The sequence below is a fragment of the Scomber japonicus genome, chromosome 6, assembly GCF_027409825.1.
Source record: "Scomber japonicus isolate fScoJap1 chromosome 6, fScoJap1.pri, whole genome shotgun sequence".
NCBI lineage: Eukaryota > Metazoa > Chordata > Actinopteri > Scombriformes > Scombridae > Scomber > Scomber japonicus.
In genome coordinates this window covers 3,477,724-3,503,708 of record NC_070583.1, presented here as the reverse complement: position 1 = coordinate 3,503,708, position 25,985 = coordinate 3,477,724, and the positions used below count along the sequence as shown (strand labels likewise).

Sequence of the window (25,985 nt, the reverse complement as noted above, 5' to 3'; positions counted from 1 at the left end):
TTGCCAAAAGAGAGAGAGGAAGTGTGAGGGGCTTTCCCAACAAGTTAACAAGTGGAATATTGATGAATGCAGATTGATGATGACTTGACCCTCATGTGCAATGGTTGGTTAATTGTGGACGTAATAACCCCAGGAGAGGGGATTATACGGTATTATATGGCATTTTCTGTGAAAGAGTTAGAGGCAACGTGTGTGCAGAGATTCATCTAAAGAGCAGCAATGTGGTGTGAGAATGCAGGAGATCAAGGACAGGTTGTAGGAGTAGAGTATGATAAGAGAGAATGAGGTGAACAGTCAGGTGGGGTTATGGAAAATAACAGGAAACGCTGGTATGTGTTATGGCTTCTATAGCTCTGCCTATCTTTGTTAGTCTCTCTTTTTCTGTACAGAATTAAAGAACTTCTTTTCCATAAGTCATAAGTCTGGTAATTGTCATCTTTGGCATGGGTAAGACAGGATATAGATATAAGAACCACGACATCAACAACACATTTAATTAAACAAGTTTAAATTACAGTCCATCACCAATATTACAACACTGGTCAGTTCACAACATGCAACACATCACTCTGCTCTGGGAAGATACTTTATGATAGGAAATAGAAGCATGAATAAGGCACGACTGCACCATTGCTGATCTCTCATATGCAAATACAAGACATATTCACCTGGAGCTGGTTACTGAAGCTGGGCCAGAGCTTCACCTAAATAAAACACAGTCATTAATGAGCAAAATGATGATTACAATCAGGAAGTGATTGACCAAAGAATACTTACACAAGACTATGAAGCTGACTCAACATTTAAAGCTTATGTGATTGGCAAATTTCATTCCTCAGTACCACAAAATAAGATTGAAGTTAGTTTAATACCCAGCCCTGCAACTAACACACATAAACAAAGTGACACAGATGTACTGCACCACTGGTCCTGTGGAGATAAGGCAGCTGAGAAGAATCAGAGAAAGACACATCTGTTGACAGTGGGGATCCACAACTAAGATACATTACACAGTAAGAATATTTCATCTGCACAGTTAACTAGTCCTGTATGAGTGAGCCATGATGTACAGGAATATTTTGATGGTACAAAAAATATATTTGAAATGTCATTGATTAATATAGCTTTGCATAGCTGTGGCTGCATGTGGCTCCAAATAGCATGGCAGCCAGAAACTGCAAGACATTAGCGATGCACCAATCCTAATGAAATCTAGTTCAAACATCATGCCATGTGTCAGAACAACAATAGAATGAAACGAACAAAGAAAAAATTTATTTTTATAAAAACTAAATGGAATCAGTTTGTGACGTTAGCTCTCCCTGAATGGCGCTGTGATCACTTCTGCATTTAAATGGTTTGAAATTGAAGCAGGCACCAGTTTGGTTTGACCACTGCTGCTGAAGTTCCTGTGATGTCATTCGGCGGTTTTCCCTGCACATGCGGATCAGGATGCGGTCATTTCTTGCTGAAGAAACCCTTGGACGCCCAGATCTTGGTTTGTCTTCCAAGCTGTTGGTTTGTCTGTATTTCTGCAGAGTATATCCAACTGCTGAAGGACTGCATCTGCACTTCCTGGCCATCTGGCGGCAGCTGTACCCTTCCTGGCTTAGAATTTGTATCTTCAGGCGTGTTTCCTGCGTTAGGTTCCTTGTTTTAGCCATTTTTGTCTCTGATGAACTTTGAAATGTGCGGCATTTATATAGGCACGAAGCACGGCAACAAAAATTATGTCTTTTAATAAAAACCATGACCTTCATTAGTGGATCACTGGTACCAAAATTACCCAATATTGACAATATCTTATGTATTTTTATGGAACCAATCAATTTTAAATTTTAATGGATTTTTTAAGATTTGTTTAGTATTTTGGCTGTGACTGCACTAAAAGAAATTGCACTTGAAGAAGTAAGAGTGATTCTTAATGCAATATTTCACAAATGCTTGGGGTGTCCAAAAACTTTTTTCCACCACTGTATTAAAAGATCACCTGAAATGCTGTTGCTGAACCTTCATCCAGACATCTTACTGCTTAGTATGTGATACATGTTCAGAACTACAGTGAGGTCTTTTCTCCACCTGGTTTGTTTTTATGATCAGATTGTTTTCAGAATGTTTGTGGCTGGATTCTCTGAGCTGCCAGTTTAATACTTTCCATGTTATTTACACTGCAAGTGGTGATGTATCAGCTTTTGGATAATGAAAGAGATGTATGTTTTGGACTCTAAGACGTGTTCCCTGTTGTTTCATTAGTTCAGTTTATTATATTGAAGTCCTGCTTTTCACTTTAGTCTTGTTGGATCCTTTGTTCTGTTCTGTGTTGTTTAGTTGTGTTCACTTTGTTCTGTGTTGTTTAGTTGTGTGTTTCTTCGCACGCATTCAAGCTAAAATAAAGAAGTTATTCATCAGCTAATACTGCCCGAGTCCTGGGTTATAACATATAATAAAAGCTGCTTTATAAATTTTACTGACTGGATGAATAAGTTATGCTGGAGGTGGAGTGTCCTTCTCGAGCTTCCGTAGTGTCTGCCTGACACCCTTCTCCACCCTGCGGAAGTGTAGCCTCTTCAAGAGGCTCTGCTGCTGCTGACGGCCCCACTCCAGATCCCTGAGGAAAACCTGCACAGAGGGGAGGGAGGGGGGTGGATGACAAATTTTAGCCCATCTGCAGATTAAAAATAAATATTGTAATGTACTGATGTTTTTAAAAGAGCACGCCACAGATATTTAAATGTAAGGATCACATGTATATGTATAATCAGTTATATACTTACTATATACTAAATTTATAACAGGCCTGTTTACAGAGGTAGAAAGACATATAGGAGGTTTGAAGGAAAACACTTTCAACATGCATTTTATGGAAGAGTAAGATCCAGTGTTTTTGAGATTGTTTCTGCTGCACACATTTCCACCATTCTTTCCTGTCTCTTGTGACTCCCTCAATGTAATATTCAGTCACTGGATAAAGTTTAGTTTGTCTCAATTATGTGGAAAACAAAATCAAGATGGACTGTTACTTAGTCTTTCTTTGACTTCTCTATTCTGATCATGTCTTGTACTGTAAGCCCATGCTGGCAGGATGTTTCCATGCATGACACAATAGTACGATTTCATCATCATCATCATCAGGGATTAAAGCAAAAAAAAAAATCTTGTGACTGAATTTTTTTCCTGATCAAGTCATAAGCTGTAATAAGCACCTATGACATCTACCTTTTCATAGAAACCCTTTTACGGATGCTTTCTAGGATTGAAGGTAAAACAAGATGGAAACAGCTGAGGAAACGGCAAATTGTTCTCCTGCTGAACAACATTATATTTCACCCACTAACCATTGCTGCTCTTTTCTAAATGAAATGGAAAAGCTTACAGGCAATAATAAGGCATACTGCAGTCTGTATAAGTACAGTTGCGGTCAGAGGTAGAAATGTTCAGTAAACGTTTGTATTTTATTTTAGCACCTTATGGGCTTCAGAAAATAGTTATTAACATTATAAAAACTCAAACGGTCCATAAAAAACTTTACTTTCTTACATTGAACCAACCAAAACCAGCATAATGTTGCTGCCATGTAATTTTAAACAGCACGCAGGTGTTTCAGGCTGAGCTGCAGGGTTAGGTGGAGGTGTGTGGGGAAGCTAACAGCTAACACAACAGCGTCCTACAGCCGCTACCTCTGTAGCTGCTTACTGATGAGCAACTCAGTCCCTTCATTCAGTGTCCAGAACTTTTATACAGAACAGTGAGGAGGAATAAAGTAGTAGCATGAGGAGAGCAGTGTGATGACAACAGCAGAGGCTAATAGTCTGGGAATAAATTCCTTACCAAGACATTTCTTCACCAATGTGTTTGTAAAGATGTGTAGTAACACATTAAATGCCAACCAACTACACCAGTTACCAGTAAACAAGAAGTAGTTACCATGGCAAATGAATTAACAAATAAACCCATAAAGCTACTTTTTAATTTACATGCACCCGGCAGTATTTATATTTACAAAAACATTTTAACAATGCATTGATATCTGGAAACTGACTGATGGGCTGCCCATGTCTGTGTGTTTGTTGTGATAATAATGTAGAGTAACACATCATAGCGATGGAGAACTTTAATCCCTGCATCATTATTGCTTCCCTGCATGGGGAAAAATCTAACTAAATTGTAGTTTCTTACAAAATGTTTTGGCAAGAAAATCCACTTTTTAAAATAGAATCAGATTATATTGACACATACCATGTGTTCCAGTCCAACTAAAAGTGACTGTGTGTGTACCTGAAGTTGCTGTTGTACACGCTGGCGGTTCCAGGATGAAGCATTGTCTCGTATCACTCTCAGGATGGGGTGCCAGTCCTCACAGATGTCAGAGCCTTCAGTAACTGAAGCCAGGACCTTGACCCGCCGCTCACTGCTGCTGTGACTCTTAGGAACGCCTCGGACATACAGGGATTGCTTCCCCACATCACTCAGAGGGTTCAAGTACAAACTACACAAAGACACAGTGTTTCAAACTAAAACATTTCCTGTTTGATTTTAGAAATATCTAAAACAAAAACAAAAGTTTAACTGTGGAAGAACACTGGGATAAAACTGATCAACTAAACCTTATTACTTCACTACTCTCGTCACTTCACTTCATATTTGTGTCAGAGATTGATCTGAACAATTTATTAGAAGAAAATATGATGAAACAGCATTCATTTCCTGCAGTGCTCTACAACACACTACAAAGGCAGCCAGCTCCAACTGGTTCTGTTTTTGATAAAGTTAGGAATATTCATTCCTGCATTATTCTTTATCGTTATGCCTTAAGCACTTTGAGTAGACTAATATTTGACAAGTGCTGTACAAATAAGCTTGACTTGTCTTACTTTTGCAAATAATACCTTGACAGTAATCCTGGTTAACATGGTTTATTATTTGACTCAATAATAAAAACCTGCACAGAGGGGAGGGAGGGGGGTGGATGACAAATTTTAGCCCATCTGCAGATTAAAAATAAATATTGTAATGTACTGATGTTTTTAAAAGAGCACGCCACAGATATTTAAATGTAAGGATCACATGTATATGTATAATCAGTTATATACTTACTATATACTAAATTTATAACAGGCCTGTTTACAGAGGTAGAAAGACATATAGGAGGTTTGAAGGAAAACACTTTCAACATGCATTTTACGGAAGAGTAGGATCCAGTGTTTTTGAGATTGTTTCTGCTGCAAGTAAAGTAAAAGTAAAAGTAAAAAAAGAAGGCTACATTGTTTTCCTGAAGGATATGTATGAGCAGGTCCTTTAATGTTGTCTGGAATGATGATATAAATGAGGGAAAATATTGTATTATCCACTTCCCCTGTCATATTATCAGAAAGGGGCTGAACACAGTTAAATGTGTGACTTTCATCACTCCCTGCAGACACAGATGTAATCTCTAAGGTAAAACAATATTTTCAATATGAAAAAACCTTTGCTAGACATGTGGACCAGTTTGGTTTCTAATAACAGCATTATATTTGAGGTAGACAGATATATGTCTTACTGCACGGTGTGAATGCTGGGGTGTTCCCTGCAGGCATCGACCAGGACCAGAGCAGCGTTATCTCCTATGTTGTTGTAGGCCACATTGAGCTCCTGGAGCCCAGTGTGCTGCTGGAGCCTCTCAGCCAGCCGCAGGGCCCCCTTGTCCCCCATGCCAGTGTGCATCAGGGACAGATGCCTCAGGGACTGGTTCTGTGGCAGGGCCTCTAGAAGGGTGCAGGCTCCAGATTCCAGCAGAGGATTGTCACACAATCTGGAGTACACACAGAGTTAGTGAGACATTTGTCAATGTGACGTCTCAACTAATAACTTGGTGAATATAATCTTATCATAACCAATACAATTAGTAACAAAAATAAAAACCGATGTGTAATCATTTTTTAAGTTCATTTTTTGGTTTCCCTTTAACCCTACAAGCACAGCTCTGACACAGCTGCTGTTGGAAGAGCAGCAGTAAACAGCTGACATTTGAAACTTCACTCTAAAACTTGACTGTGAGTTACAGTTAAAGTCTGTATAAAGTAAGAATAAATATGCGTTCTGAGTTTGACATACCACAGAAAAGTGTGTTGTTAACCACCCTGCCAAATTCGAATGATTAAAAAAATCTTCAAAGGTTTCAAAGTTGTGTAAAACTCAGCCTTTTTCTCTGCTGCCAAACACTGTGGGAGTGCCCACCGAGTTCACTGAAACCCCGCCCCCCTACCAAGTGTCACCTGTCAATCAAAGTCACCACCTCTACCAGAAACATGGACGCTACATCCGAGAGCTTTCTGCTGCTAATTCAGCTGCTAGCCCGGCGGCTAACTTGGCAGATAGCTTGGCTAACTGGCTAACTGTATACTGTAGTAGTAGTCAGTGTTGGGAAGATTACTTTGGAAATGTAGGTGGTTACAATTACAAGTTACCCTGTTGAAAATTTAATAGTAGTGTAACTATTTCAATTACTTTCTCAAAGTAATGTAACTTATTAAATTTGATTACATTTTGATTACTTTTCGTAATTTTGAATGAATGCTCTCGACTGTTTCATTTTCACATTTTAAGACCTGATAGTGTTACTGTTTACCTTCACCGCTGGCAAACACTCTTTGCATTGTACTACAATGTTCGGGCCCTTGTCTGCTTTCTGTATGAAGTGGTGTTTGCAGACATCCCAACCTGCAAAAACTAATTTAAGGGAGTTTCATTCGAGAGGGGGGTTACACTTGGTGTCGGTCCCGGGGAGGGGTGCGATCGGTGTCGGTATAAAGACGCTTTGCTCTCACGCACGCTGCATTCATAGTCACACATATAAACACATGCACAGACACTCTCTAGTGTGATTTTTCAAATGTAACTAAAATTGTAATCATGGAAATTTCCAAAAGCAACTGTAATTCAATAACACATTTTCTTTTGTTAAATTAAAAAAAATTATGTAAATTTTGTAATTAAATTACGTAACGTTGTTACATGTAATTCGTTACTCAACACTGGTAGTAGTAGTGTGTGCTGAATGTATTTATACCTCTACAGCAGCAGGGGCGGGTTTATGCTAATCACCACTAAATCCTGAACACAGAAATCTTGAAACACAGTTTGTGAAGCCTAGCTCCACAATTCAAATCTAAATGGTTGAAATGCTTTTTACACCTTTTTTAGAAATACATTTATGACCTATTTAATGTGTTTAGAAGAAAAAGTCTTAATTCACTTTACACGGTCTTTAAAAAGTACAAAGAGCTGAACACACAGAGACTTTCTCTCTTGCCACCAGCACGAGCTAAACTTGGTTGGGGAAAGAGACCATTGCAGGTTGGATCTGGTTAGTCTCACTAGCAAACATAACCATAACAGTGCAGTTATCTGCTTCCGTGTGGCTGCAGTGGAAATGCATAAGCACTCCTCAGCTCTGCACAGTGTTAAAGCAGGTTATACTATAATGCTAGCTGACATAGTGAGTAACCAGGCTACTCAGCTCTTTACACTCCAGAACAGAGCGTGAACCTTCTTCTTCAATATTAATGCAGTTAGAATGTCATTTTAATTGGACAACTCTATGATCATCAGTAAATGGTATTATTCACATAGTCTACAGGAACGTTTAACACTTTTAAAAAAGGTTTTAAATAATTGTCCAGTGTGTAAAGAAAGAAATATTCAGGGGACAGAATCCTAAAACATGAAGTCACAATGTTAATGGAGCTGAAAATAAACACAGCTCTCTGGTAAACAGCGTGTCAACGTGTTGCTGAATTGTCCCTTCCAGTATTTTTTGCCAACCTTAAACTATCTTGCCATTTAAAGTCCACAGAGTGTTACTTATCAGATCTGTTCAGAGCTGGTTATTATGATAAAGAGTGAATGATCAAGATGTTTTATGCATTGTTGACCCAATGGTGGTAGTAAGAGTGAATCTACACTGTTAAGTATTGATAGTTTAAACATCACAGAATAGATTACTTCATTGGACAAAACTAAGGTTAGTGAGATTTCTGGTGTAGTCCTGCTTTAGGCAAGTTATATAAGTTCATACATATTCAAACCAGTAAACCTTGCAGAGTCTCTTAATGTGTATATGTTTTTGCACCTGTGCATATGACAGAGAGAAAGACAGCCTCTGCACATACACAAGGGTTTATTGTTGCTGTTCAACACAAATGTCCCTAAAGATAAAATCAAACCTACATCCTTGATTAACAGAAACTAAATGTGAAAAATCATTAACACACTCATAGTTGATTTACTAAGATCCCAAATAGCGGGTATTAAATTGTGTGCACAGTGCAATTGATGCGTGTTTAGTTTGCGCGTGTTTTGCAGGTGATCTACTAAGAATAACTGCGCAAATGAAAACAGGTGCAACAGGTGCAGATAGCAGTATTTAAATGAAGGTTTTGTGTCTGAATGGAAAGTTTGGATGACCAGACGAGCTGAGATCAGGTTCTAGTGGAAGAGGTTAACTAATATATTGAGTTATAACAAAAACAAATATTACCGGAAAAGAACGCTATATGGGAGAGTATTTGTGACAAAGTCAATGCTGTTAGTAAAACCAAAAATATTCCACTCCAAAATTATAACACAGGTGGAAAAACTCTGTCATTGTGCCTCTGTCTCCTCCTCTTCACAGTGACAAAAGTCATCTGAGCACAGTGTGCAGCCGGTTAATACCTGCCCTTCAAAGTAACCTCAGTGCGCTGCGTTAATAGATCAACTTGCAACTTTTTTTTTGCAGGTGATGTGAAGTTTGCACACGTTTTTACACACGCAGACCTTTAGTAAATCAGGCTCATAGTGTATTGCTTATATCTGTATCATGAATGCATTGCTTTGTTTACATTTTAACGGTGCAAGTACACTGACATTAGAACAGCCATTCTGAACCAGCCAATGGCTGCAGCAGAGGCAGAGGTACAGCTATTAGATTCAATTAAAACATTTTTGGGCAAGTTACACAGGTAGTTCTTTTTATATTGTTCTTAGAATCAACATAAATAAAATTAAATGCATTATTTCAACAACCAGTTATGTTTGAACACCAAATCACAACGCATCATCAGTCAGAGACAAACATGTTATCATTCTTAGCTAGCTAATGTTCCCATGGAATGGATACAGTGACACAAAATGAATCCATTTTTGAAATGACTTAATCTTGTAGAGGGGGCTCAGTCCATATACATTATACTGTATCATTCATATATTTTATCAGTTGATACTATTCTTATACACTACATAATCCTAAATGCATTTTCATTTAATTACCACAAAGTGACAGAAAGAACAAACCTGAGGCCATATAGTATTTCAGTGTAGGAGTACTCACTGGTTATGATACTGTACTGTACTTGATGGGTACTTGAAGGCAACAGGTTTCATGCTCTTTCATGCCTTACTACCTCAGACACCAGCTAACATTAGTTTTGGCAAATGCTAGGTACTTTAGCTAAACTGTGCTAACACATCACGTGTCATTATCAAGCACAGTTATATTTACAGAAATATTGACAGCCCCAGAGCCAGGAAGAGCAGCAGGTGAGCCAACTGTCAATCAACACCTACATAGCTGCTTTAAATCTTATTAACAGAGCAATCATTTCCTGAATCATTTCCCAACATATTATTTGGAGGGCCTGAATTTAGAGATTCAGACAATAATGACTTGAAAAGATTACTGATTTGGGCTGAAAAACAAAGCCATGAATAAAAACGTAGCCTTACTGCAGAGATTTAATAGCACTCTTGGGGTCTAGTAAGAGATCTCTCAGGAGGATGCAGGAGTCAGGACCCAGGCTGTTAAACTGCAGACTGAGGACAACAGAGACAGGCAGACACAACAATCACAACACACACAGCATACACATGCTACCAATCCAGAGTCAATAAAAACATTTCAAACTGCAGTAATAAGGGCTACATTTCATTTTGGGAAGTAACCCGATACACAGTCATGCTCTTTTTTTTTATTATAAAAAATCCCTAGAGAGGAAATGTTACTGAAACAGAAGGACATAGTGCATCTGTTATGTTGGAATGAGACTACACAGTATTTTTTAGATTAGGGAATAATTGTACCATTAATTCTTGCCATGTTTTGGCAACACTAAAAGTGTGACCCCAACCAATCAATGTTTTGAGGTGGAGGGTCAAGAAATGATCAATCATGGCTACAGTCATGGAGTAAATAGGGGGAGTATGTTTAAAACCAGGCATAACCCAGCCATCTTAACAAGGTTTCTTAATTGGAGCATCATCTAACACAGTTATGACACCTATAAGAGTCTAATGAGTAACTTGGTAACTTAATGACATAATGCTGCTGTCATGAAAACATAAAGTAGATTTGATTAGATTTATAGTATATAGGTCAGCCTCCACTGATATAGCAGCATGGCCAATATTATAGTCAAAACAAGCAAAAAGTCAGATATTGGTATCATCCTCAAAACTCCAGTGTAAGTTGGGCTCCATGCTTTTAGATCAACTAAAAATAAGACAAAGCAAGCATTGTAATAAAGGTTTCAGTATTTGCATATAGAGATATGTAATTCTGAATATTACAGATTTGTGGTGACATTGGTGTGTGGGTGTAGAAACACTTCATTTGCCTGGAAGAGCATTAACAAGAAGAGTCAAGCCAGAATCACCTGCTCATTGAGCAGCACGACCAAATAAGGTGTGAAATGCAGCAGCTGCATGTCACAGCAGATTTACCTTCTGGATTCTGATCTTTGTAACCTTTGCATGTTTACTCAGCTAAGATAAGTACGGAAGAGGATTAGGGCCACTGTGGAAAAAAAGTGAGTTCTGACTGAGTTTAAAGTTTTTCTCAGAATTTCTCAGAAGTCAGAATTCTGAGAAAAAAGTCAGAACTCACTTTTTTTCCCCACAGTGGCCCTAATCCTCTTCCATACATAAACATGGTTTAACAAATACTGAGAAATCAAATGTGTTTTCTATTCTTGTATATTTAGATTTTCTATGTACTCTATATTGTTTCTACATTGTGCTTTACAGTCCCTGACAAAAGTCTTGTCACTTATCCATTTTGTAGAAACAACAGCTTAGAACCTGACTTTTAATTAATCCATTGGTTTTAGAAATGGCTCATATAAAAGATAACACTCTCCCAAATTATGTTTAATGTACTAAAATAAATTTGCTTCACTGAAGAAGGATTGATCATTTAATGAACACAGAAAGGTCAGATTTTGCAAAGACAAAAGTCTTGTCACCTTGTCATATGATGCACCCAATCCTAGATCACAGCCTTACCTGTGATCAATAATTGATCAATCAATTAGTGGGTGTGTATAAAAAGAACCTAAGCACACCAGACCTGCAACTTGACCTCTGACAACATGCCTAAGATTCACCCTGAGACCAAAGTGTTAATTATCAAGAGGCTGAAGACCAGATCCACTGCTGAGGTGGCTGACACCTTCAATGTGTCTCAGCATCAAGTACAAAGGATAAGAAAAAGATTTGAAGAGACTGGAAATGTTTTTGACAAGCCCAGGTCCGGCAGACCCCGCAAGACAACTGCTCGGGAGGACCGTTTGTTGGCTCGAAAATCCAAGGCCAGCCCCTTTTCCACTGCTGCAGAGCTCCACCAGGCCTGGTCACCTCAAGTCCCCGTGTCAACCAGGACAGTGAGTAGAATTCTGTCTCGAAATGGCCTCCATGGTCGAATCAGTGCCCAGAAACCAGCACTAAACAAAAGGCAATTAAAAAAACGTGTGGCATTTGCCAAGGCCCACAGCCTGCTAAAAGGATGGACGCTGGAAAAGTGGCAGAAGGTGGATTTCTCCGATGAACCTTCGGTTGAATTACATCACAGCCGGCGCAAATATTGCAGGAGACCTACTGGAGCCTGCATGGATCCGAGATTCACCCAGAAAACAGTTAAGTTTGGTGGCAGAAAAATCATGGTCTGGGGTTACATCCAGTATGGGGGTGTGCGAGAGATTTGCAGGGTGGAAGGCAATATCAATAGCCTAAAATATCAACAAGTATTAGCTACCTCTTACATTCCCAAACATAAAAGGGGTCAAGTTTTGCAGCAGGATGGTGCTCCATTGCATACTTCCATCTCTACATCAAAGTGGAGGACTGCCCAGCCCAGTCACCAGACATGAACATCATTGAGCATGTCTGGGGTAGAATGAAAGAGGAAGCATGGAAGACGAAACCAAAGAATCTTGATGAACTCTGGGAGGCATGTAAGACTGCTTTCTTTGCTATTCCTGATGACTTCATCAATAAATTGTATGATTCATTGCCGAACCGCATGGATGCAGTCCTTCAAGCTCATGGAAGTCATACAAGATATTAAATATGGATCTCACAGTATCACTACTTAATTTACTGATGTTATGCAACATATTTTTGTATTTGAAGTCAATTATTTGTTCAATTTTCACATTACTCTATGTAGGCGACAAAACTTTTGTCTTGCCAAAATCTGACCTTTCTGTGTTCATTAAATGATCAATCTTTCTTCAGTGAAGCAAATTTATTTTTGTACATTAAACATAATTTGGGAGAGTTTTAGCTTTCATATGAGCCATTTCTAAAACCAATGGATTAATTAAAAGTCAGGTTCTACGCTGCTGTTTCTACAAAATGGATAGTCTTGTCACTACAAGACTTTTGTCAGGGACTGTATATGCAGTATGTGCAGCACTTTGTAAACTTACCTTGTTGAAAGTCAGCCTGCCTGAACGAAAAAAGCTTAAACTTAAAAAGCAGAGCAGTAATGAAATACACAACGTTCAGTGTGCTGTCTACAAACAACAACAACAAACATGGGTGATTGTGTCTCACTTGAGGGCCTGTGCATGTCTGAAGGCAGGCCACAGCATCTGGAGCATGTCATGAGTCAGCAGACAGGAGGACAAGTCCAGCTCTTCAACATGATAGCTAGAGGAAGACACACCCAATGAAAAACATGAACAAAAGGTATGTCTCCTTAATGAAACAAGGACAGGTTTTTTAAGAGGATAGTTCCACATTTTTTCAATTCTATTTTAAAACATACTTAGAATGTAATATGTGCATTAGAAAAGTTTTTGTTTCCCTTAATGGCTCCCCAAACCTATTTGAAAAGACTTGGAGACCTCTCCTAAATTATATTGACTCTGACATCTGTCTGATTCGGATGACTGAGCCCCCCCCCCCTTTCCTTTTTCCTTTTTTACTTAACTTTATTTTTATTTGTTTAATTGAGATTGATATTTATTTAATTATTTAGTTGTTGTTGTTGTTTTTTTTGGTTTGTTTTTTCTCGTCTTTTTCTTTCTCATGTATTGTTTATATGTATTCGGTATTATTAATATGCCCTTGATCGTTGTACAACAATAACTGCTCTAAGAAAGTTTTTGGTTGCTATAGTCAATCCTCATTCATCCCTTCCAACAATGGCAAATATGATGCAAATATGACAATTCAGCAGTCTGACAGAGCAAACGTAATTACTGATATTTTAGTATTAAATTCCTTCTTTGTGTTACATTGCCTACCTGCAGTGGAGGTATGGAAACACAAAGAAGGAATTTGCTAGTAAAAGCTATGAAGCGAACATTAATGTTGTCTTGTCAGTTTTAGTAAGTTATGTAGATTTTCGGGTCGACACAGGTAGTAAGGAAGATGCACTTCCTCAGGAGGCTGCAGCAGGTGAGCACGCCCCCCCCATCCTCACCACGTTCTACTGGGGTACTACTGAGAGCATCCTGACCAGTTGCATCATCTTTGGAGCGTGTGGTGACGAGGGCAGAGAAGATCATCAGGGTCTCACTCCCCAACCTTCATGAGCCTATGAAGACAGATTCAGGAAGGAAGCCCTCTGCAGCTCATGGAGTGTTTGACCTTCTGCCTTCTGATAAGAGATATCGCTCCGTCAAAGCAAAGACAGTTTCTTCCCACGGGCCACAAGAATTATAAACATAAATTAATCACTCTGCCCGCTGCAACACCTGTATACATATGTATTTTAAATCATTTTCATTATTTTCTTATCATTTTGTAACATGACATGTTAGCTGCTGCACTGATTGTATTTTTAACTGTGCTCCTTTTAGACTGCTGCTTATTTAGGTGTGTATGTTTTATTTATCATGAGAAATGCTATTTTATTTCTCTATACGTATTTGTTTCTATAGAAGTGGAATGACAAAACATAAAGTTGAACTTGAACTTAAGCTCAGACTCAGTAAGTAAGACTCAGACTTCACAGAGATCCCTAGCAGGAGCATCCAAAAGCTCCAGTACATTCAGAACAGTGCTGAGTGTGAAACTACGCATATTGATGAGGTATGTATCCTTTGTAGAATCTCTTTCCAGACATAATGTGGGATCACCTCTCCTAAATCTTCCTCCCAAGTAGTTTTAAGGGCAAAGTTTATGAATTTTTGAATAGATAACTGAAATGGGCCCTTTCAATGAGGAGAGTGGTTCCAGGAACATGTCAAAATCAACATTATTAGAGAGAGCAGGGAAATGAGGAAATAAACTACAAAGTACATGAGGATATCTATCTCACTTTATATACCAAGATAAACAAAACCTGAGCTAGAGCTCTTAAAGGGTCAATGATAAAGCAGATACTCTTTAGCAGGTTTGTTGATTGGAAATAATTCACTTTTACTGAGATTCAGTTTGTAACCAGACACCATACTAAAGGTTTCCAAGACCGAGAGTATTGTAGGAATGGAGCATGATAAATTAAAAAAGTAATAAAAGCTAATCCGCGTAAAGGGCCACCTTCATCTCTACCACATTTCTAGTGATACCTGGAATGTCAGAATGAGACCGTAAGGTGAGCGACAGAGGCTCCATTACTATGGCAAAGAGCAGAGGGCTTAATGGACAGCCCTGCCTAGTGGAGCCATTTAGCTGAATATAATCTGAATTTATACCATTTGTTCTAACAGAAGCTTGTGAAGATGCATATAACAACCTAATCCAATAAATGAATTTTGCCCTAAATCCAAATTTACCTCAAAATGAAAAAAGGTAATCCCATTCCACTCTGTCTAACACCTTTTCAGCATCCAGAGCATTCATTCCTCAGGAGGAGTGGTAGATGAAGGGTTATACACAGCATTAAACACCTTCCTGAGATAGAGAGAATGCCTATTCTGGATCAATCCAGTTTGATCCAGAGAAATTATGGATGGCAAAACAGCCTCTAAAAGATGAGCTAGAAGTTTGGATAGTAAGTTAAAATCTACATTCAGAAAACTCATATGAACTGCAAGACAATGGATCTTTAACCCTTTTTAAGAAGCAATGAGACATAAGCCTGATTCAGTGTTTGAGGGAGTGCACCAGAATTAACAAAACATACTATATAGTGAACAGGTGACAGTAAAAGCACAATGCATTGCTTACCTTGCAGGGGCGCATGAGAGCACGGAACTCAAAACGAAGCATTTGAGTGGTGTCATACGAATGTTGGGGAGGCGAATGGCTCTGATGGAGGCCAGGACCTCTGCAGTGAGTCTGGGGTTCTGAAACTCATACAGGAGGACTAGCAGATCCATCAGTTCCTCCGGTGGCTGTGGCTTGTTGAGCTCTAACATGAACACACATCCAAAATAAAAACAAATGTGGTTATAAAAACAAATGTTCTGTGCTGTGTCTGCACAACAAGAGCTAATCAATATGTCATACTGACTCTCAGTGCTGATAAAACATCATCATCTAGGGGCACGATCACACCGATACTTTCATTTTTAGACTGGATTACTTCAATTTATGTTGCCCAGTTTCTTTTTTAAATCGTGGAGTAACAACCATAGACTGTATAAAAGAAATGGACGTAACATCCCTGACGTCACCCATTGGTTTGTGGACTGCTGCAATAGTTTCGAATCTAGGCAGTGCCATCTTGAAAATTTCAGGTGCAAAAATAAAAACACGGATTCTACTTATATGGGCATGAGGCGGGGCCATGGGCGGAGCGGGGAGGTTGTGAGGGCTGGATCTCAAGGACATTGGTCAATCAATCTGTCAATCACGACATAGCCACGCCCTAATCTATACCCTGCTTTATCGTCAAATATAAAATCAGGGAGGCCAAAATTTCACAAATGAACATCATACTGCATTGAAGAAGGCTTTAAACTAGCGATTGAAACCATAAACACATTTTGAAAACGTTTACTGAGGTTAGAATTCAAGTGAGAAGTTGGTGAATTCTCCATTGACTTGTATAGAGACGGAAGTCCTTTTGACACCAAAACGGTCGCCCCCTGGTGGCCTTTTGATAGAATGCAGTTCTAAGTTACTTCCGTGTTGGCCTCATTTCAGAGGACCGGAACTCCCCGCCTGGTAACAACTAGCTCATTCATTGGACACAGCTTAGGTAACCTGACATTTGGCGGCAGGGGTAGAAGGTATCAGCCAGAGTTCAATTTAACAACTAAATACAGGCTTGGTCTGAATAAAAGATTCAACTCGGAGCTAGATTGTATACATAATGTCAGAATGGAGTCTGGATATGCATAATATTGAAGTTCTTCAAATATTAGACCAATCAAAACACACTATCAGTTTGCAAAGGTTACATAAGTTACCTCTGACAAGGTGCTTCCGAAGAGCATGTGTGATCTGGGCCACAGTGGTGCTCTTAATACTGCACCCAAGTTGCTGGAGAAGGACTCGGTTACCATAATGCAACAGTCCTCCCATGAAGATGGGGTAGAGCTCAAAAGGCTTGCCCTCACTGTGCTGTTTTGGCTGTGGGCCATGGACTCCCAGCAGGCTTTGCTCCACTTGATCCAGGACATCCTCGTTGTAGCTGTCCTCGGTGCGGAACAGCTCGGTTGCCATGGTTCTGGCGATGCTGCCTTTGGTGCGACTGCTGATTTTCTCATAGAGCGCTGGAAAAAGCTTGAGGAGGTTGAAGACAGCGAAGACTCTGATGGGGATGAACTTAGAGAGGATGTTGACGATGGCACTGACATCCTCACCTGCCTGACCGATGGCTACAGACACCTGTTTAGTCAGCTTCTCTAGAACAGATTTATTTTCTCCTAGAACCACGTAGAGAGCAGCCAGGTACTCTTGCATGGCCGGGACAGCAAATACATATTTCTTCTCATTATTCTCACTGAATTCTCCTGGTAAATACTTGCCACTCTCAACACAGGGAGCCAAGAAGAAGTCTAATACGTCAGTTCGGAACGTGGCCAGCTGACGGAGCTCCTCATCCGTCTTGGTCTTCCCTCCTATCCACTGCTCCAGCTCTTTTTCTGAGAACGACGTACGTTTGTTTGTCACGCCATCAAATGCAAGTTTTCCAACCGTACGGACTACATACAACATCAGAGAGCTGTGGGAATCCTGAGTGGGCACACTCGTTCCTACTCCTGTGCCTAGCACCTCGCCTCCAAAGTTGAGCCTGAGGAAACTGGTGTAGATGCCAGTCAGAGTACGGATGGGTGCCTTGGCGTCAGTGAAATGCAGGAAGTGTAAGGTAGCACATGTGAGCCAGCAGTAGGAGGGGAGGAAGCAGGCTGCAGCCAGCTGGCTCTCTCTCTGGAGGTTGAGGTAAAGCAGCTCTACAAGAGCCTGAGCCTCGTACTTCTGTGCCGTCTCCCTGCTCTGCTGCAGTAGGCGGCTGGTGAAGTAGGCCCGCTGACGGTCCGGGTCCCTGAAGCCACAGATCTGTGCATAGCTACTCACATACTTCTGAGGAATGCGGTCCAGGGCAGACAGCCTGGTGGTGACCAAGACACTGGCCTGGAAAACATACAGGAAATGAATTACAAAACACAAAAGACACATATAGAGATGATTAACATCAACTCTGATACTTTCAAAACGCCACCTAATTTCTTCAGTAAGTGAAGATATGTCTGTGATAACAGCAGGACTAAATACTGTAGTCGTTTCAAGCAGATTACAGCTTAAGAAGTGGAAAGATGATTTTAGAAGAGCGTGCTGGTGAACATCATGGATGAAGGAGAGTACAGATAAAGTACCTCGCTGCCACACTGGTCAAGTTTCATGGAGGCTGTAGTTGTTTTGAATGCTAACAGATTAAATGTTGCTGGTTAGTAAACTAATAACTGTGTGTGGCATCCCAACAAGACTGAAGTGATGCTCCTGTCTCCTGATTAGAACACAGCAGGAGTGATGGTGGACTTTGTGTTACCTCAGGCAGCAGGTACTTCCTGAGCAGGTTGACCACCACCACACCTGCAGGCAGCGGCTCATTGGGGTCGCTGCAGAGCTCTGTGGATCCGATCCGGAAGTCCAGTTTCATCCTTTCCATCCCGTTAAAGAGGAAGAGCACATCCTTGGCCCCGTCTCCCTCTCCACTCAGCAGAGGGTGTTTTCTCAAGTGGAGGTACTTCCTGCTCACTAGGTCCCTCAAAGAGGCCACCCTGTGTGGGATGAAGTCTGTCAGTTGATGCACTAAAAAAAATGTCAGTGAATGAGAGCGAGAGGGATACAATAAACATCCACTGCTGGACTTGAAGGTGAGATGCTGCATGTGTTCCACAGCTAAGATTCATGGATATGTAGTGTTGGTTGTGTTTGACATACATTTGATTTGATAAAGCACCAAAACATTGTTGATAAGGTGAATATGAGCAATTTAATTAACTTGAGCCAATAGATGGGATAGACTTACTTACAATGGGTATGATCTCTTCATATCATTCAGATAAAACTCCCATATGGAAATATGGTGGTGTACAATTGTCCTGTCTTGATAAATGTTACGTTAAATTTCATAAAATCTAAAACAGTGCATATTGCTGCCCTGCCTCAATATTCTTCTTCATCTACTACACTGGTAGGCTCTCCACAAAATCTAATTCATGTTTAAACTTCAATTATGTTCATTTAGTCTAGTTTAGAGTGTGTGTTAATACTGAGTCTCAATCAGATTATACATCATATTTATGTTACATAGCTGCATGGTACAATTAAGTTCCAGTTTAGATAAGATATGCTTGAAAACTGAATAGGTCAGCATAAAGAAAAAAAAACTACATTACAGCATGTTAGTTATGGGTTCTATGCTATTAAGAATACTGCTCTATAGTGTGCTGTATATTATATGTGTTAAGACAACAGTGTCCATGTGTCTGTTGTGATCTAGATAACTAAATACTAAATATAGTTGTAATGCAGTTTTTAGGCAGCAGCAGCAGCTCACAGCTGTGCTCTACTTTAGACATGTCACTAAAACAGCTGCAGGCTGCTTTTCTAACACACAGCAGCTCTTCTCTCTTTTAAGGCTCAACCACACCTGAATCAAACACAACAGACTGCTGCTAACACCTGATCAGTTTACAGATGCAAAGTTAATCAGTGCTTACATTGTCAAATGAGTTCCACTGAAGTCAACAACGCCATAGTCCAAAACAAAGGATGCTATCAGAGCTTATCAGCTATGTTGCACCCCATACTTTTATATATATATATATGTATATGGTGCTCTGCTGGACTATACACTGCTCCATAAAAGGTCTGGAGTCAGTTATGAGACAAATACACATCCTGAATAAACTGTATTAACTCATTAAATTGCTATTTCCCTGATTCTGATTGTAACTGCAGGTGAACAGCACAGTTAGCTCGCTCAGTTTTTGGGACTGCTTGACATTGGCAGTTGGCTCATGTGCTCCAGGAGTTAGTCAACTAGCTTTATGAGTGATAACAATATGCAAGGACACATGGATAGATGTATGTGTGTCACTTCCTGGTGTGAGCAAACTTTTAATGTGAATATTAGACTCAAACTGCCGACTCTGCTTTATTTATCACTGCAGCAGATGTTTTTGAAAACTAGCACACTGCCACTACAACAAAGATATAGTGGGGCAAGAAAGTATTTAGTCAGCCACCAGGCCTGTAATTTTCATCATAGGTACACTTCAACTATGAGAGACAGAATGGGGGGAAAGAATCCAGGAAATCACATTGTAGGATTATTAATGAATTAATTGGTAAATTCCTCGGTAAAATAAGTATTTGGTCACCTACAAACAAGCAAGATTTCTGGCTCTCACAGACCTGTAACTTCTTCTTTAAGAGGCTCCTCTGTCCTCCACTCGTTACCTGTATTAATGAACTCATTATCAGTATAAAAGACACCTGTCCACAACCTCAAACAGTCACACTCCAAACTCCACTATGGCCAAGACCAAAGAACTGTCAAAAGACACCAGAAACAAAACTGTAGACCTGCACCAGGCTGGGAAGCCTGAATCTGCAATAGGTAAGCAGCTTGGTGTGAAGAAATCAACTATGGGAGCAATTATTAGAAAATGGAAGACATACAAGACCACTGATATCTGATCTGGGGCTCCACGCAAGATCTCACCCCGTAGGGTCAAAATGATCACAAGAACTGTGAGCAAAAATCTCAGAACCACACAGGGGGACATAGTGAATGACCTGCAGAGAGCTGGGACCAAAGTAACAAAGGCTACCATCAGTAACACACTACGCCGCCAGGGACTCAAATCCTGCAGTGCCAGATGTGTCCCCCTGCTTAAGCCAGTACATGTCCAGGCCCATCTGAAGTTTGCTAGAGAGCATTTGGATGATCCAGAAGAGGATTGGGAGAATGTCATATGGTCAGATGAAACCAAAATAGAACTTTTTGGTAAAAAACTCAACTTGTTGTGTTTGGAGGAGAAAGAATGCAGAGTTGCATCCAAAGAACACCATACCTACTGTGAAGCATGGGGGTGGAAACATCATGCTTTGGGGCTGTTTTTCTGCAAAGGGACCAGGACGACTGATCCGTGTAAAGGAAATAATGAATGGGGCCATGTATCGTGAGATTTTGAGTGAAAACCTCCTTCCATCAGCAAGGGCATTGAAGATGAAACGTGGCTGGGTCTTTCAGCATGACCATGATCCCAAACACACCGCCCGGGCAACGAAGGAGTGGCTTTGTAAGAAGCATTTCAAGGTCCTGGAGTGACCTAGCCAGTCTCCAGATCTCAACCCCATAGAAAATCTTTGGAGGGAGTTGAAAGTCCGAGTTGCCCAGCACAGCCCCAAAACATCACTGCTCTAGAGGAGATCTGCATGGAGGAATGGGCCAAAATACCAGCAACAGTGTGTGAAAACCTTGTGAAGACTTACAGAAAACGTTTGACCTCTGTCATTGCCAACAAAGGGTAAGTATTGAGATGAACTTTTGTTATTGACCAAATACTTATTTTCCACCATAATTTGCAAATACATTCTTAAAAAATCAGACAGTGATTTTCTGGATTTTTTTTTTTTTTTCTTCATTTTGTCTCTCATAGTTGAAGTGCACCTATGACGAAAATTACAGGCCTCTCATCTTTTTAAGTGGGAGAACTTGCACAATTGGTGGCTGACTAAATACTTTTTTGCCCCACTGTATGATCAGTTTAGTATTGATAGGAGACATCTCTAACAGTGCTATGATTCCAAGCTAATGTCAATACACACACTCACGACAATAAAGATCTTACTTTGTCAGTTGGCCGAGGTCCTCACAGGAGAAAGGAACCAGCAGCTTGAAGTGGGTCAGGGTGGTCCCAGCACACCAGTCCAGCACCAGTTTTCGGACCACTGTACTTTTCCCTGTTCCCACGGCACCGTACAGCAACACGTTGAGTCCTCGGCCCTCACTCCGGGCATCAGCAGCATCAAACAGCTGCTCCACAGTCACACAGGGGCTCGAGGAAGCCTGGCTTTGGAGAGGGGAGCTAAGGAGTCCTGCTCTCTCCTCAGGTTTTGTTTCCAGGATGAGTGGATCCACATGCATGGTCTCTGGGCTGAAGTAGCCTCCAAACTGTTTCTCTTCTGGAGGAAGGTGGCTGAACCACAGTAACAGTTTCCTCCTGTGGATCTCTATGGGATCTAGTGGATCTAAGAAAGAAAGAGTGCTGTATTTAAATTATTGCCTTGATCACAAAGTTACATTGCTGCTTTCAAACCTGGTGTTTCATGACTCTCTTAACTAAAGTGACTATTAATAACCTTCCTTCTTACTTATTTTCCTCTACCACAATACACAAAGCTTTGTGTCTGCACCTTGTTACTGTGTTTGCTTTCAGTAGCAATCACTCAAACAATACAAATCCACTGCTTGTATCTGCAAAAGGCTGTTCTGATAACGATAATGTGCTAAATATGAGATATTTTAAGATTTGATAAAGCGGAGTGGAGGTAATATGTAAATATGATGAGATTTGGTTTGCATTTTTTATTTTTTGGAAAATAAAATTGATCAGTGTATGCTGTGAAAATTTAATTGGAAATCAGATTTTAATCATCTCATTTTCATCTGGAAACAATGTCACAATTGATGTTTACTTGTTAAGTTTAGTTTACTTTGTGGTACACAATCAGCAGTCCTTTTATATATTTTATTATGTTTTTTGGCTGCCAGAGTTTTATGAGATGTACTCATCATAAGAGGACTTGGTTCAGAGTAACCTGTAGAGGACACAGGTAAAAAATGTTTTAAACAATTTGACTGTTTTTAAAAATGTTGCTTAATTTTCAGTGAACATCAGTAGCCATCACCTAACAACACTAATAGATCCTTGCTGTTACTATAACCCACGGCCATGTGTTCAGAGCTCGTATTACACCTCTGTAACTGAGAGTTACACACAGATCCTAACAGAACTCCCCTCAGATAACTGACTAGTTACCACCACAGACAGTGCTGATACACACTCTGTAATACTAAACAGTAAAGAGCTGCTATTATAATACTATGATCATTACACATTAGAATACAATTAATATCACTTCAACTACTATATCTACACAACTATTGTCCTAATACTGATTAATATATCATGCAATTACTGCTGCTATCCTACTATGACTATAACCCACTACACTTAAGCAGATTTTAATACTTGTGCTATTTTCACTGTAACTGACTATACATTAGTTTCTATTATTCACTGTGATACTTCTGTTAAACCTATGATTGTAAATAATACTGAAACAATTACTACTCTTATAATAATTGACAATAGTGACCAAACCTCCAGTTAATGAAACTTTAATGAGTTCAAAGCTGTTAAAACATGCTGTCTTTTCACACTGAAAACATCACACAGGTTGTCATGGCTGTCAAAATGAGCTGTGCACCTGCTTCTGAAGCTGTAGAGCAGAAGGTCCTGCAGTGAAAGCAAGTAGCTGGGTGGAGAGAAACCTCCAACTTCCTCTTCCACCTCCACACTGCTGTCAGCTGTCTAAGAAACACAACACATTACACTTTAATCAATCACACCGCTATCACTTTTCTTCCCAATGTGACATATTCATCTGATCCACATGGTACTTTAATGGCAGAAGAGAAGAGGAGAAGAGCTACTGTCAGACAGTTAGCAGGTTCTAACAGGTATGCTGTTACACCTCCAAGGCAACTCAGCTAAAACTGGATTTGAATCTCCCAACCAGGCAACACAGGTCTTAAAATGTCACAACAGTTACTGAGAATGTCTGTGGAGGCTTAAAGAAGAAAGAAATGGAATATGAAGCCATATTATTGATTCTTTCAACATCACCAGAAGGCAACTGGCCTTTCTTTGAAAAAACAAAGTGGTGCTCATATTTCAGGGTGTGTGGGTGTTATGTCCAAAACAGTGACAAAGGTGTTTTGTGAAACACAACAGTGAGGATACTACCTATTATACCTGAGCTTATAGCTGGCTCTCTACAGTAAGTTTGGAAGTTTGCAGTCCTGCTGAAGTCACACAAGTGTGTGCTCTTACTAACTGAGCACATGAAGAGTTTTAAAAAGTTGATGAAAGTCCTTACTGACATGTCAGAAATGGGCATCAAACAGTGTTCCTACATGAGTGGACCTGTTATTGTACAGGGCAGAGTGCCATACCTAAACGATTTAAGGTAGGTAAATTGAGTAAGTATGCCATGTTTTAAGATGGACTGGACCATTTTATAGTGTAGAATGAGAGCATTTTTATCTTAGTTAACTTTAAAGCTACTTTTATTATTTTAGGTCATTTGGGGGCCACATAATAAACTGTGATATATTATCATCTTATTTATTACACATCCAGCAGACAGAGCAACATTAACATTCATTGGGAGTCATGACTATGTGTACATACCATGCAAAATTAGGTCAACTGACTTAAATGACTGCTTGCTATGAAAAACCACATGCACAGTCAACCGCACCTGACAGGGCTGGTCAGAAGACTGGTCTGTTGCAACTGTGACTACACTCAAATATGAATACTGCAATAATACAATCCTACTATCACCAAGCAAAAAGCAAGTACTTGGAACTTTAATTGGACCTTAAATGTTGCAGGTGCTTAGACAAACCTACACTGGCTGGATTTTAGGCAGCTTCATCTGAATGCCATGGCTCACTCAGTTATCCAGCCACCATCACTGTATAACTGCTTCCACTAGTCTTACAAATAGCCACTAATTAGCAATCACTCTGGTATTAGAGACTATTCCATCATATGAATCATGTCTTATCAAGATAATACATACATATTCTACTATCCCAAATGTTGTGCTAATCATTAAAATTGAGTAACAGTGAGTCTTCTACCTGGGCAGTGAGCTCATCCTTCTGTCCTGTCAGAGAGCTCTGTGCTTTACCTGTGTAGAAAGTACAGTTACACAACAGTTTACTATTGCATAATGATCTCAAAACTATAAAGGCAAGGCAAGCTTATATATATATATATATATATATACACAGCACATTTCAACACCTAAACATTAAAAGCATCAAGACAAAGTGCAAGAGAAACAATATAAAAAGGACATTTAACAGTTATCTGATAACTAAGATAAAACAGAAAACAGAAACAAGCTAGAATAAGACCACCTGGGAGGTCTGGATGCTTCATAATGTAGCAACAGACCACAAATGTATTGTGGCCCTAAACCAGTCAGTGCATTATAGACCAACAGCAATCCTTTAAAATCAGTTGTGTGACAGACAGGAAGTCAGTACAGATCTGTGGACTGCAGTGATATGATCTACTACTCCAGTCTACTGAACATACATGTAAAGACGCAGGTACAGTAGTGGAGTCTACTAATACAAGGTTTACTTGTACTGTTCGGGGTCAACTTCGACATATGTTCACATTAGTCAGTGACATATTATCGACTGAAGCAGATGCTGACTTTGAATCTTTCTTCAGTGATGTGCTGTTTAACGGAACCTCTCTCTGTTTCCGTATATGTATCTTTTTTGGTCTAGCAGTGTAACTGAAGGACATGTTCAACACTACCGTTACACAGCGTGTCACCTCTGAGGCAGCTGTAAAGCGCTTTACACGAACGTTAGCTTACAGGTCATGCAAACTAAACATGACATGCCGTCGTGGGAAATAAACAATAACGTGACATACCAACGTCTTCCTTCCTGTGCCCTTGTCTCCCGCCTGTCCCTCAGCTCGGACACTGAGGTCAACTTATTTCTGTTCATCCATATTCTTTTTTTCGCCGCCTGGGCTGACTCAGGATCAATGCTGCAAGACTGCACACCAAGTCACATCCTGTACTTCATGATATATTAGACTAGAGAGAGAGAGAGAGAGAGAGAGAGAGAGAGAGAGATATCCTGTAGTGTCCGCTAGGCTCTTTCAGAATAAAATACTGTTTCTGTAAAAGATTCAATACTTACACATTTTATACAATATTTTATGTGATGGTATCGTGTTCTAATAAAATTCAGCCATACTATTCATTGTCATTAGATTGCGTATACTGTCACGTATAGTCACTCTATGTGATCATGCAAAAAAACCCGCTTTTTTAATAACAGTGTGGATGTTTTTTTTGTTTTTTTGCTTACTGCTTAAGTGTACAGTGCCTATTTTAGATTGTAAACCATATGCACGCTTCTCCTTTAATATATCCTATATCCTACAGTAAAAGCAAAAATGTCTCGTTAATATTTAGGACCGTTTAGAATTTAGAGCTTTTATTGTGAC

General features: G+C 39.8%; 1 protein-coding gene across 2 annotated transcripts; it reads right to left on the bottom strand.

Moving 5' to 3' along the window:
* Window positions 1-1,982: 1,982 nt before the first annotated feature.
* Window positions 1,983-24,689, bottom strand: nlrx1 (NLR family member X1). Of its 2 annotated transcripts, none has more exons than XM_053321185.1 (11): window positions 24,587-24,689; window positions 23,143-23,246; window positions 21,501-21,900; window positions 18,185-18,416; window positions 16,602-17,769; window positions 15,415-15,598; window positions 12,850-12,945; window positions 9,745-9,831; window positions 5,540-5,791; window positions 4,276-4,486; window positions 1,983-2,619 (listed from the first exon to the last, which is right to left on the bottom strand). In XM_053321185.1, the coding sequence occupies exons 1-11, from the start codon at window positions 24,601-24,603 to the stop codon at window positions 2,485-2,487; spliced, it is 2,886 nt and encodes a 961-aa protein (XP_053177160.1). In that variant the 5' UTR covers window positions 24,604-24,689; the 3' UTR covers window positions 1,983-2,484. The 2 variants fall into 2 exon arrangements, with proteins under 2 accessions (XP_053177160.1, XP_053177161.1); XM_053321186.1 differs by having other exon boundaries at window positions 21,501-21,891.
* Between the last annotated feature and the right edge of the window lie 1,296 nt (window positions 24,690-25,985).

Coding starts and splice junctions, on each gene's coding strand:
- nlrx1 (XM_053321185.1), bottom strand. Junction 17,770..18,184: donor GGAAGTACCTGCTGCCTGAG/GTAACACAAAGT, acceptor TATGTTTTCCAG/GCCAGTGTCTTGGTCACCAC. Junction 4,487..5,539: donor CCCAGCATTCACACCGTGCA/GTAAGACATATA, acceptor GTCTTTGTGTAG/TTTGTACTTGAACCCTCTGA.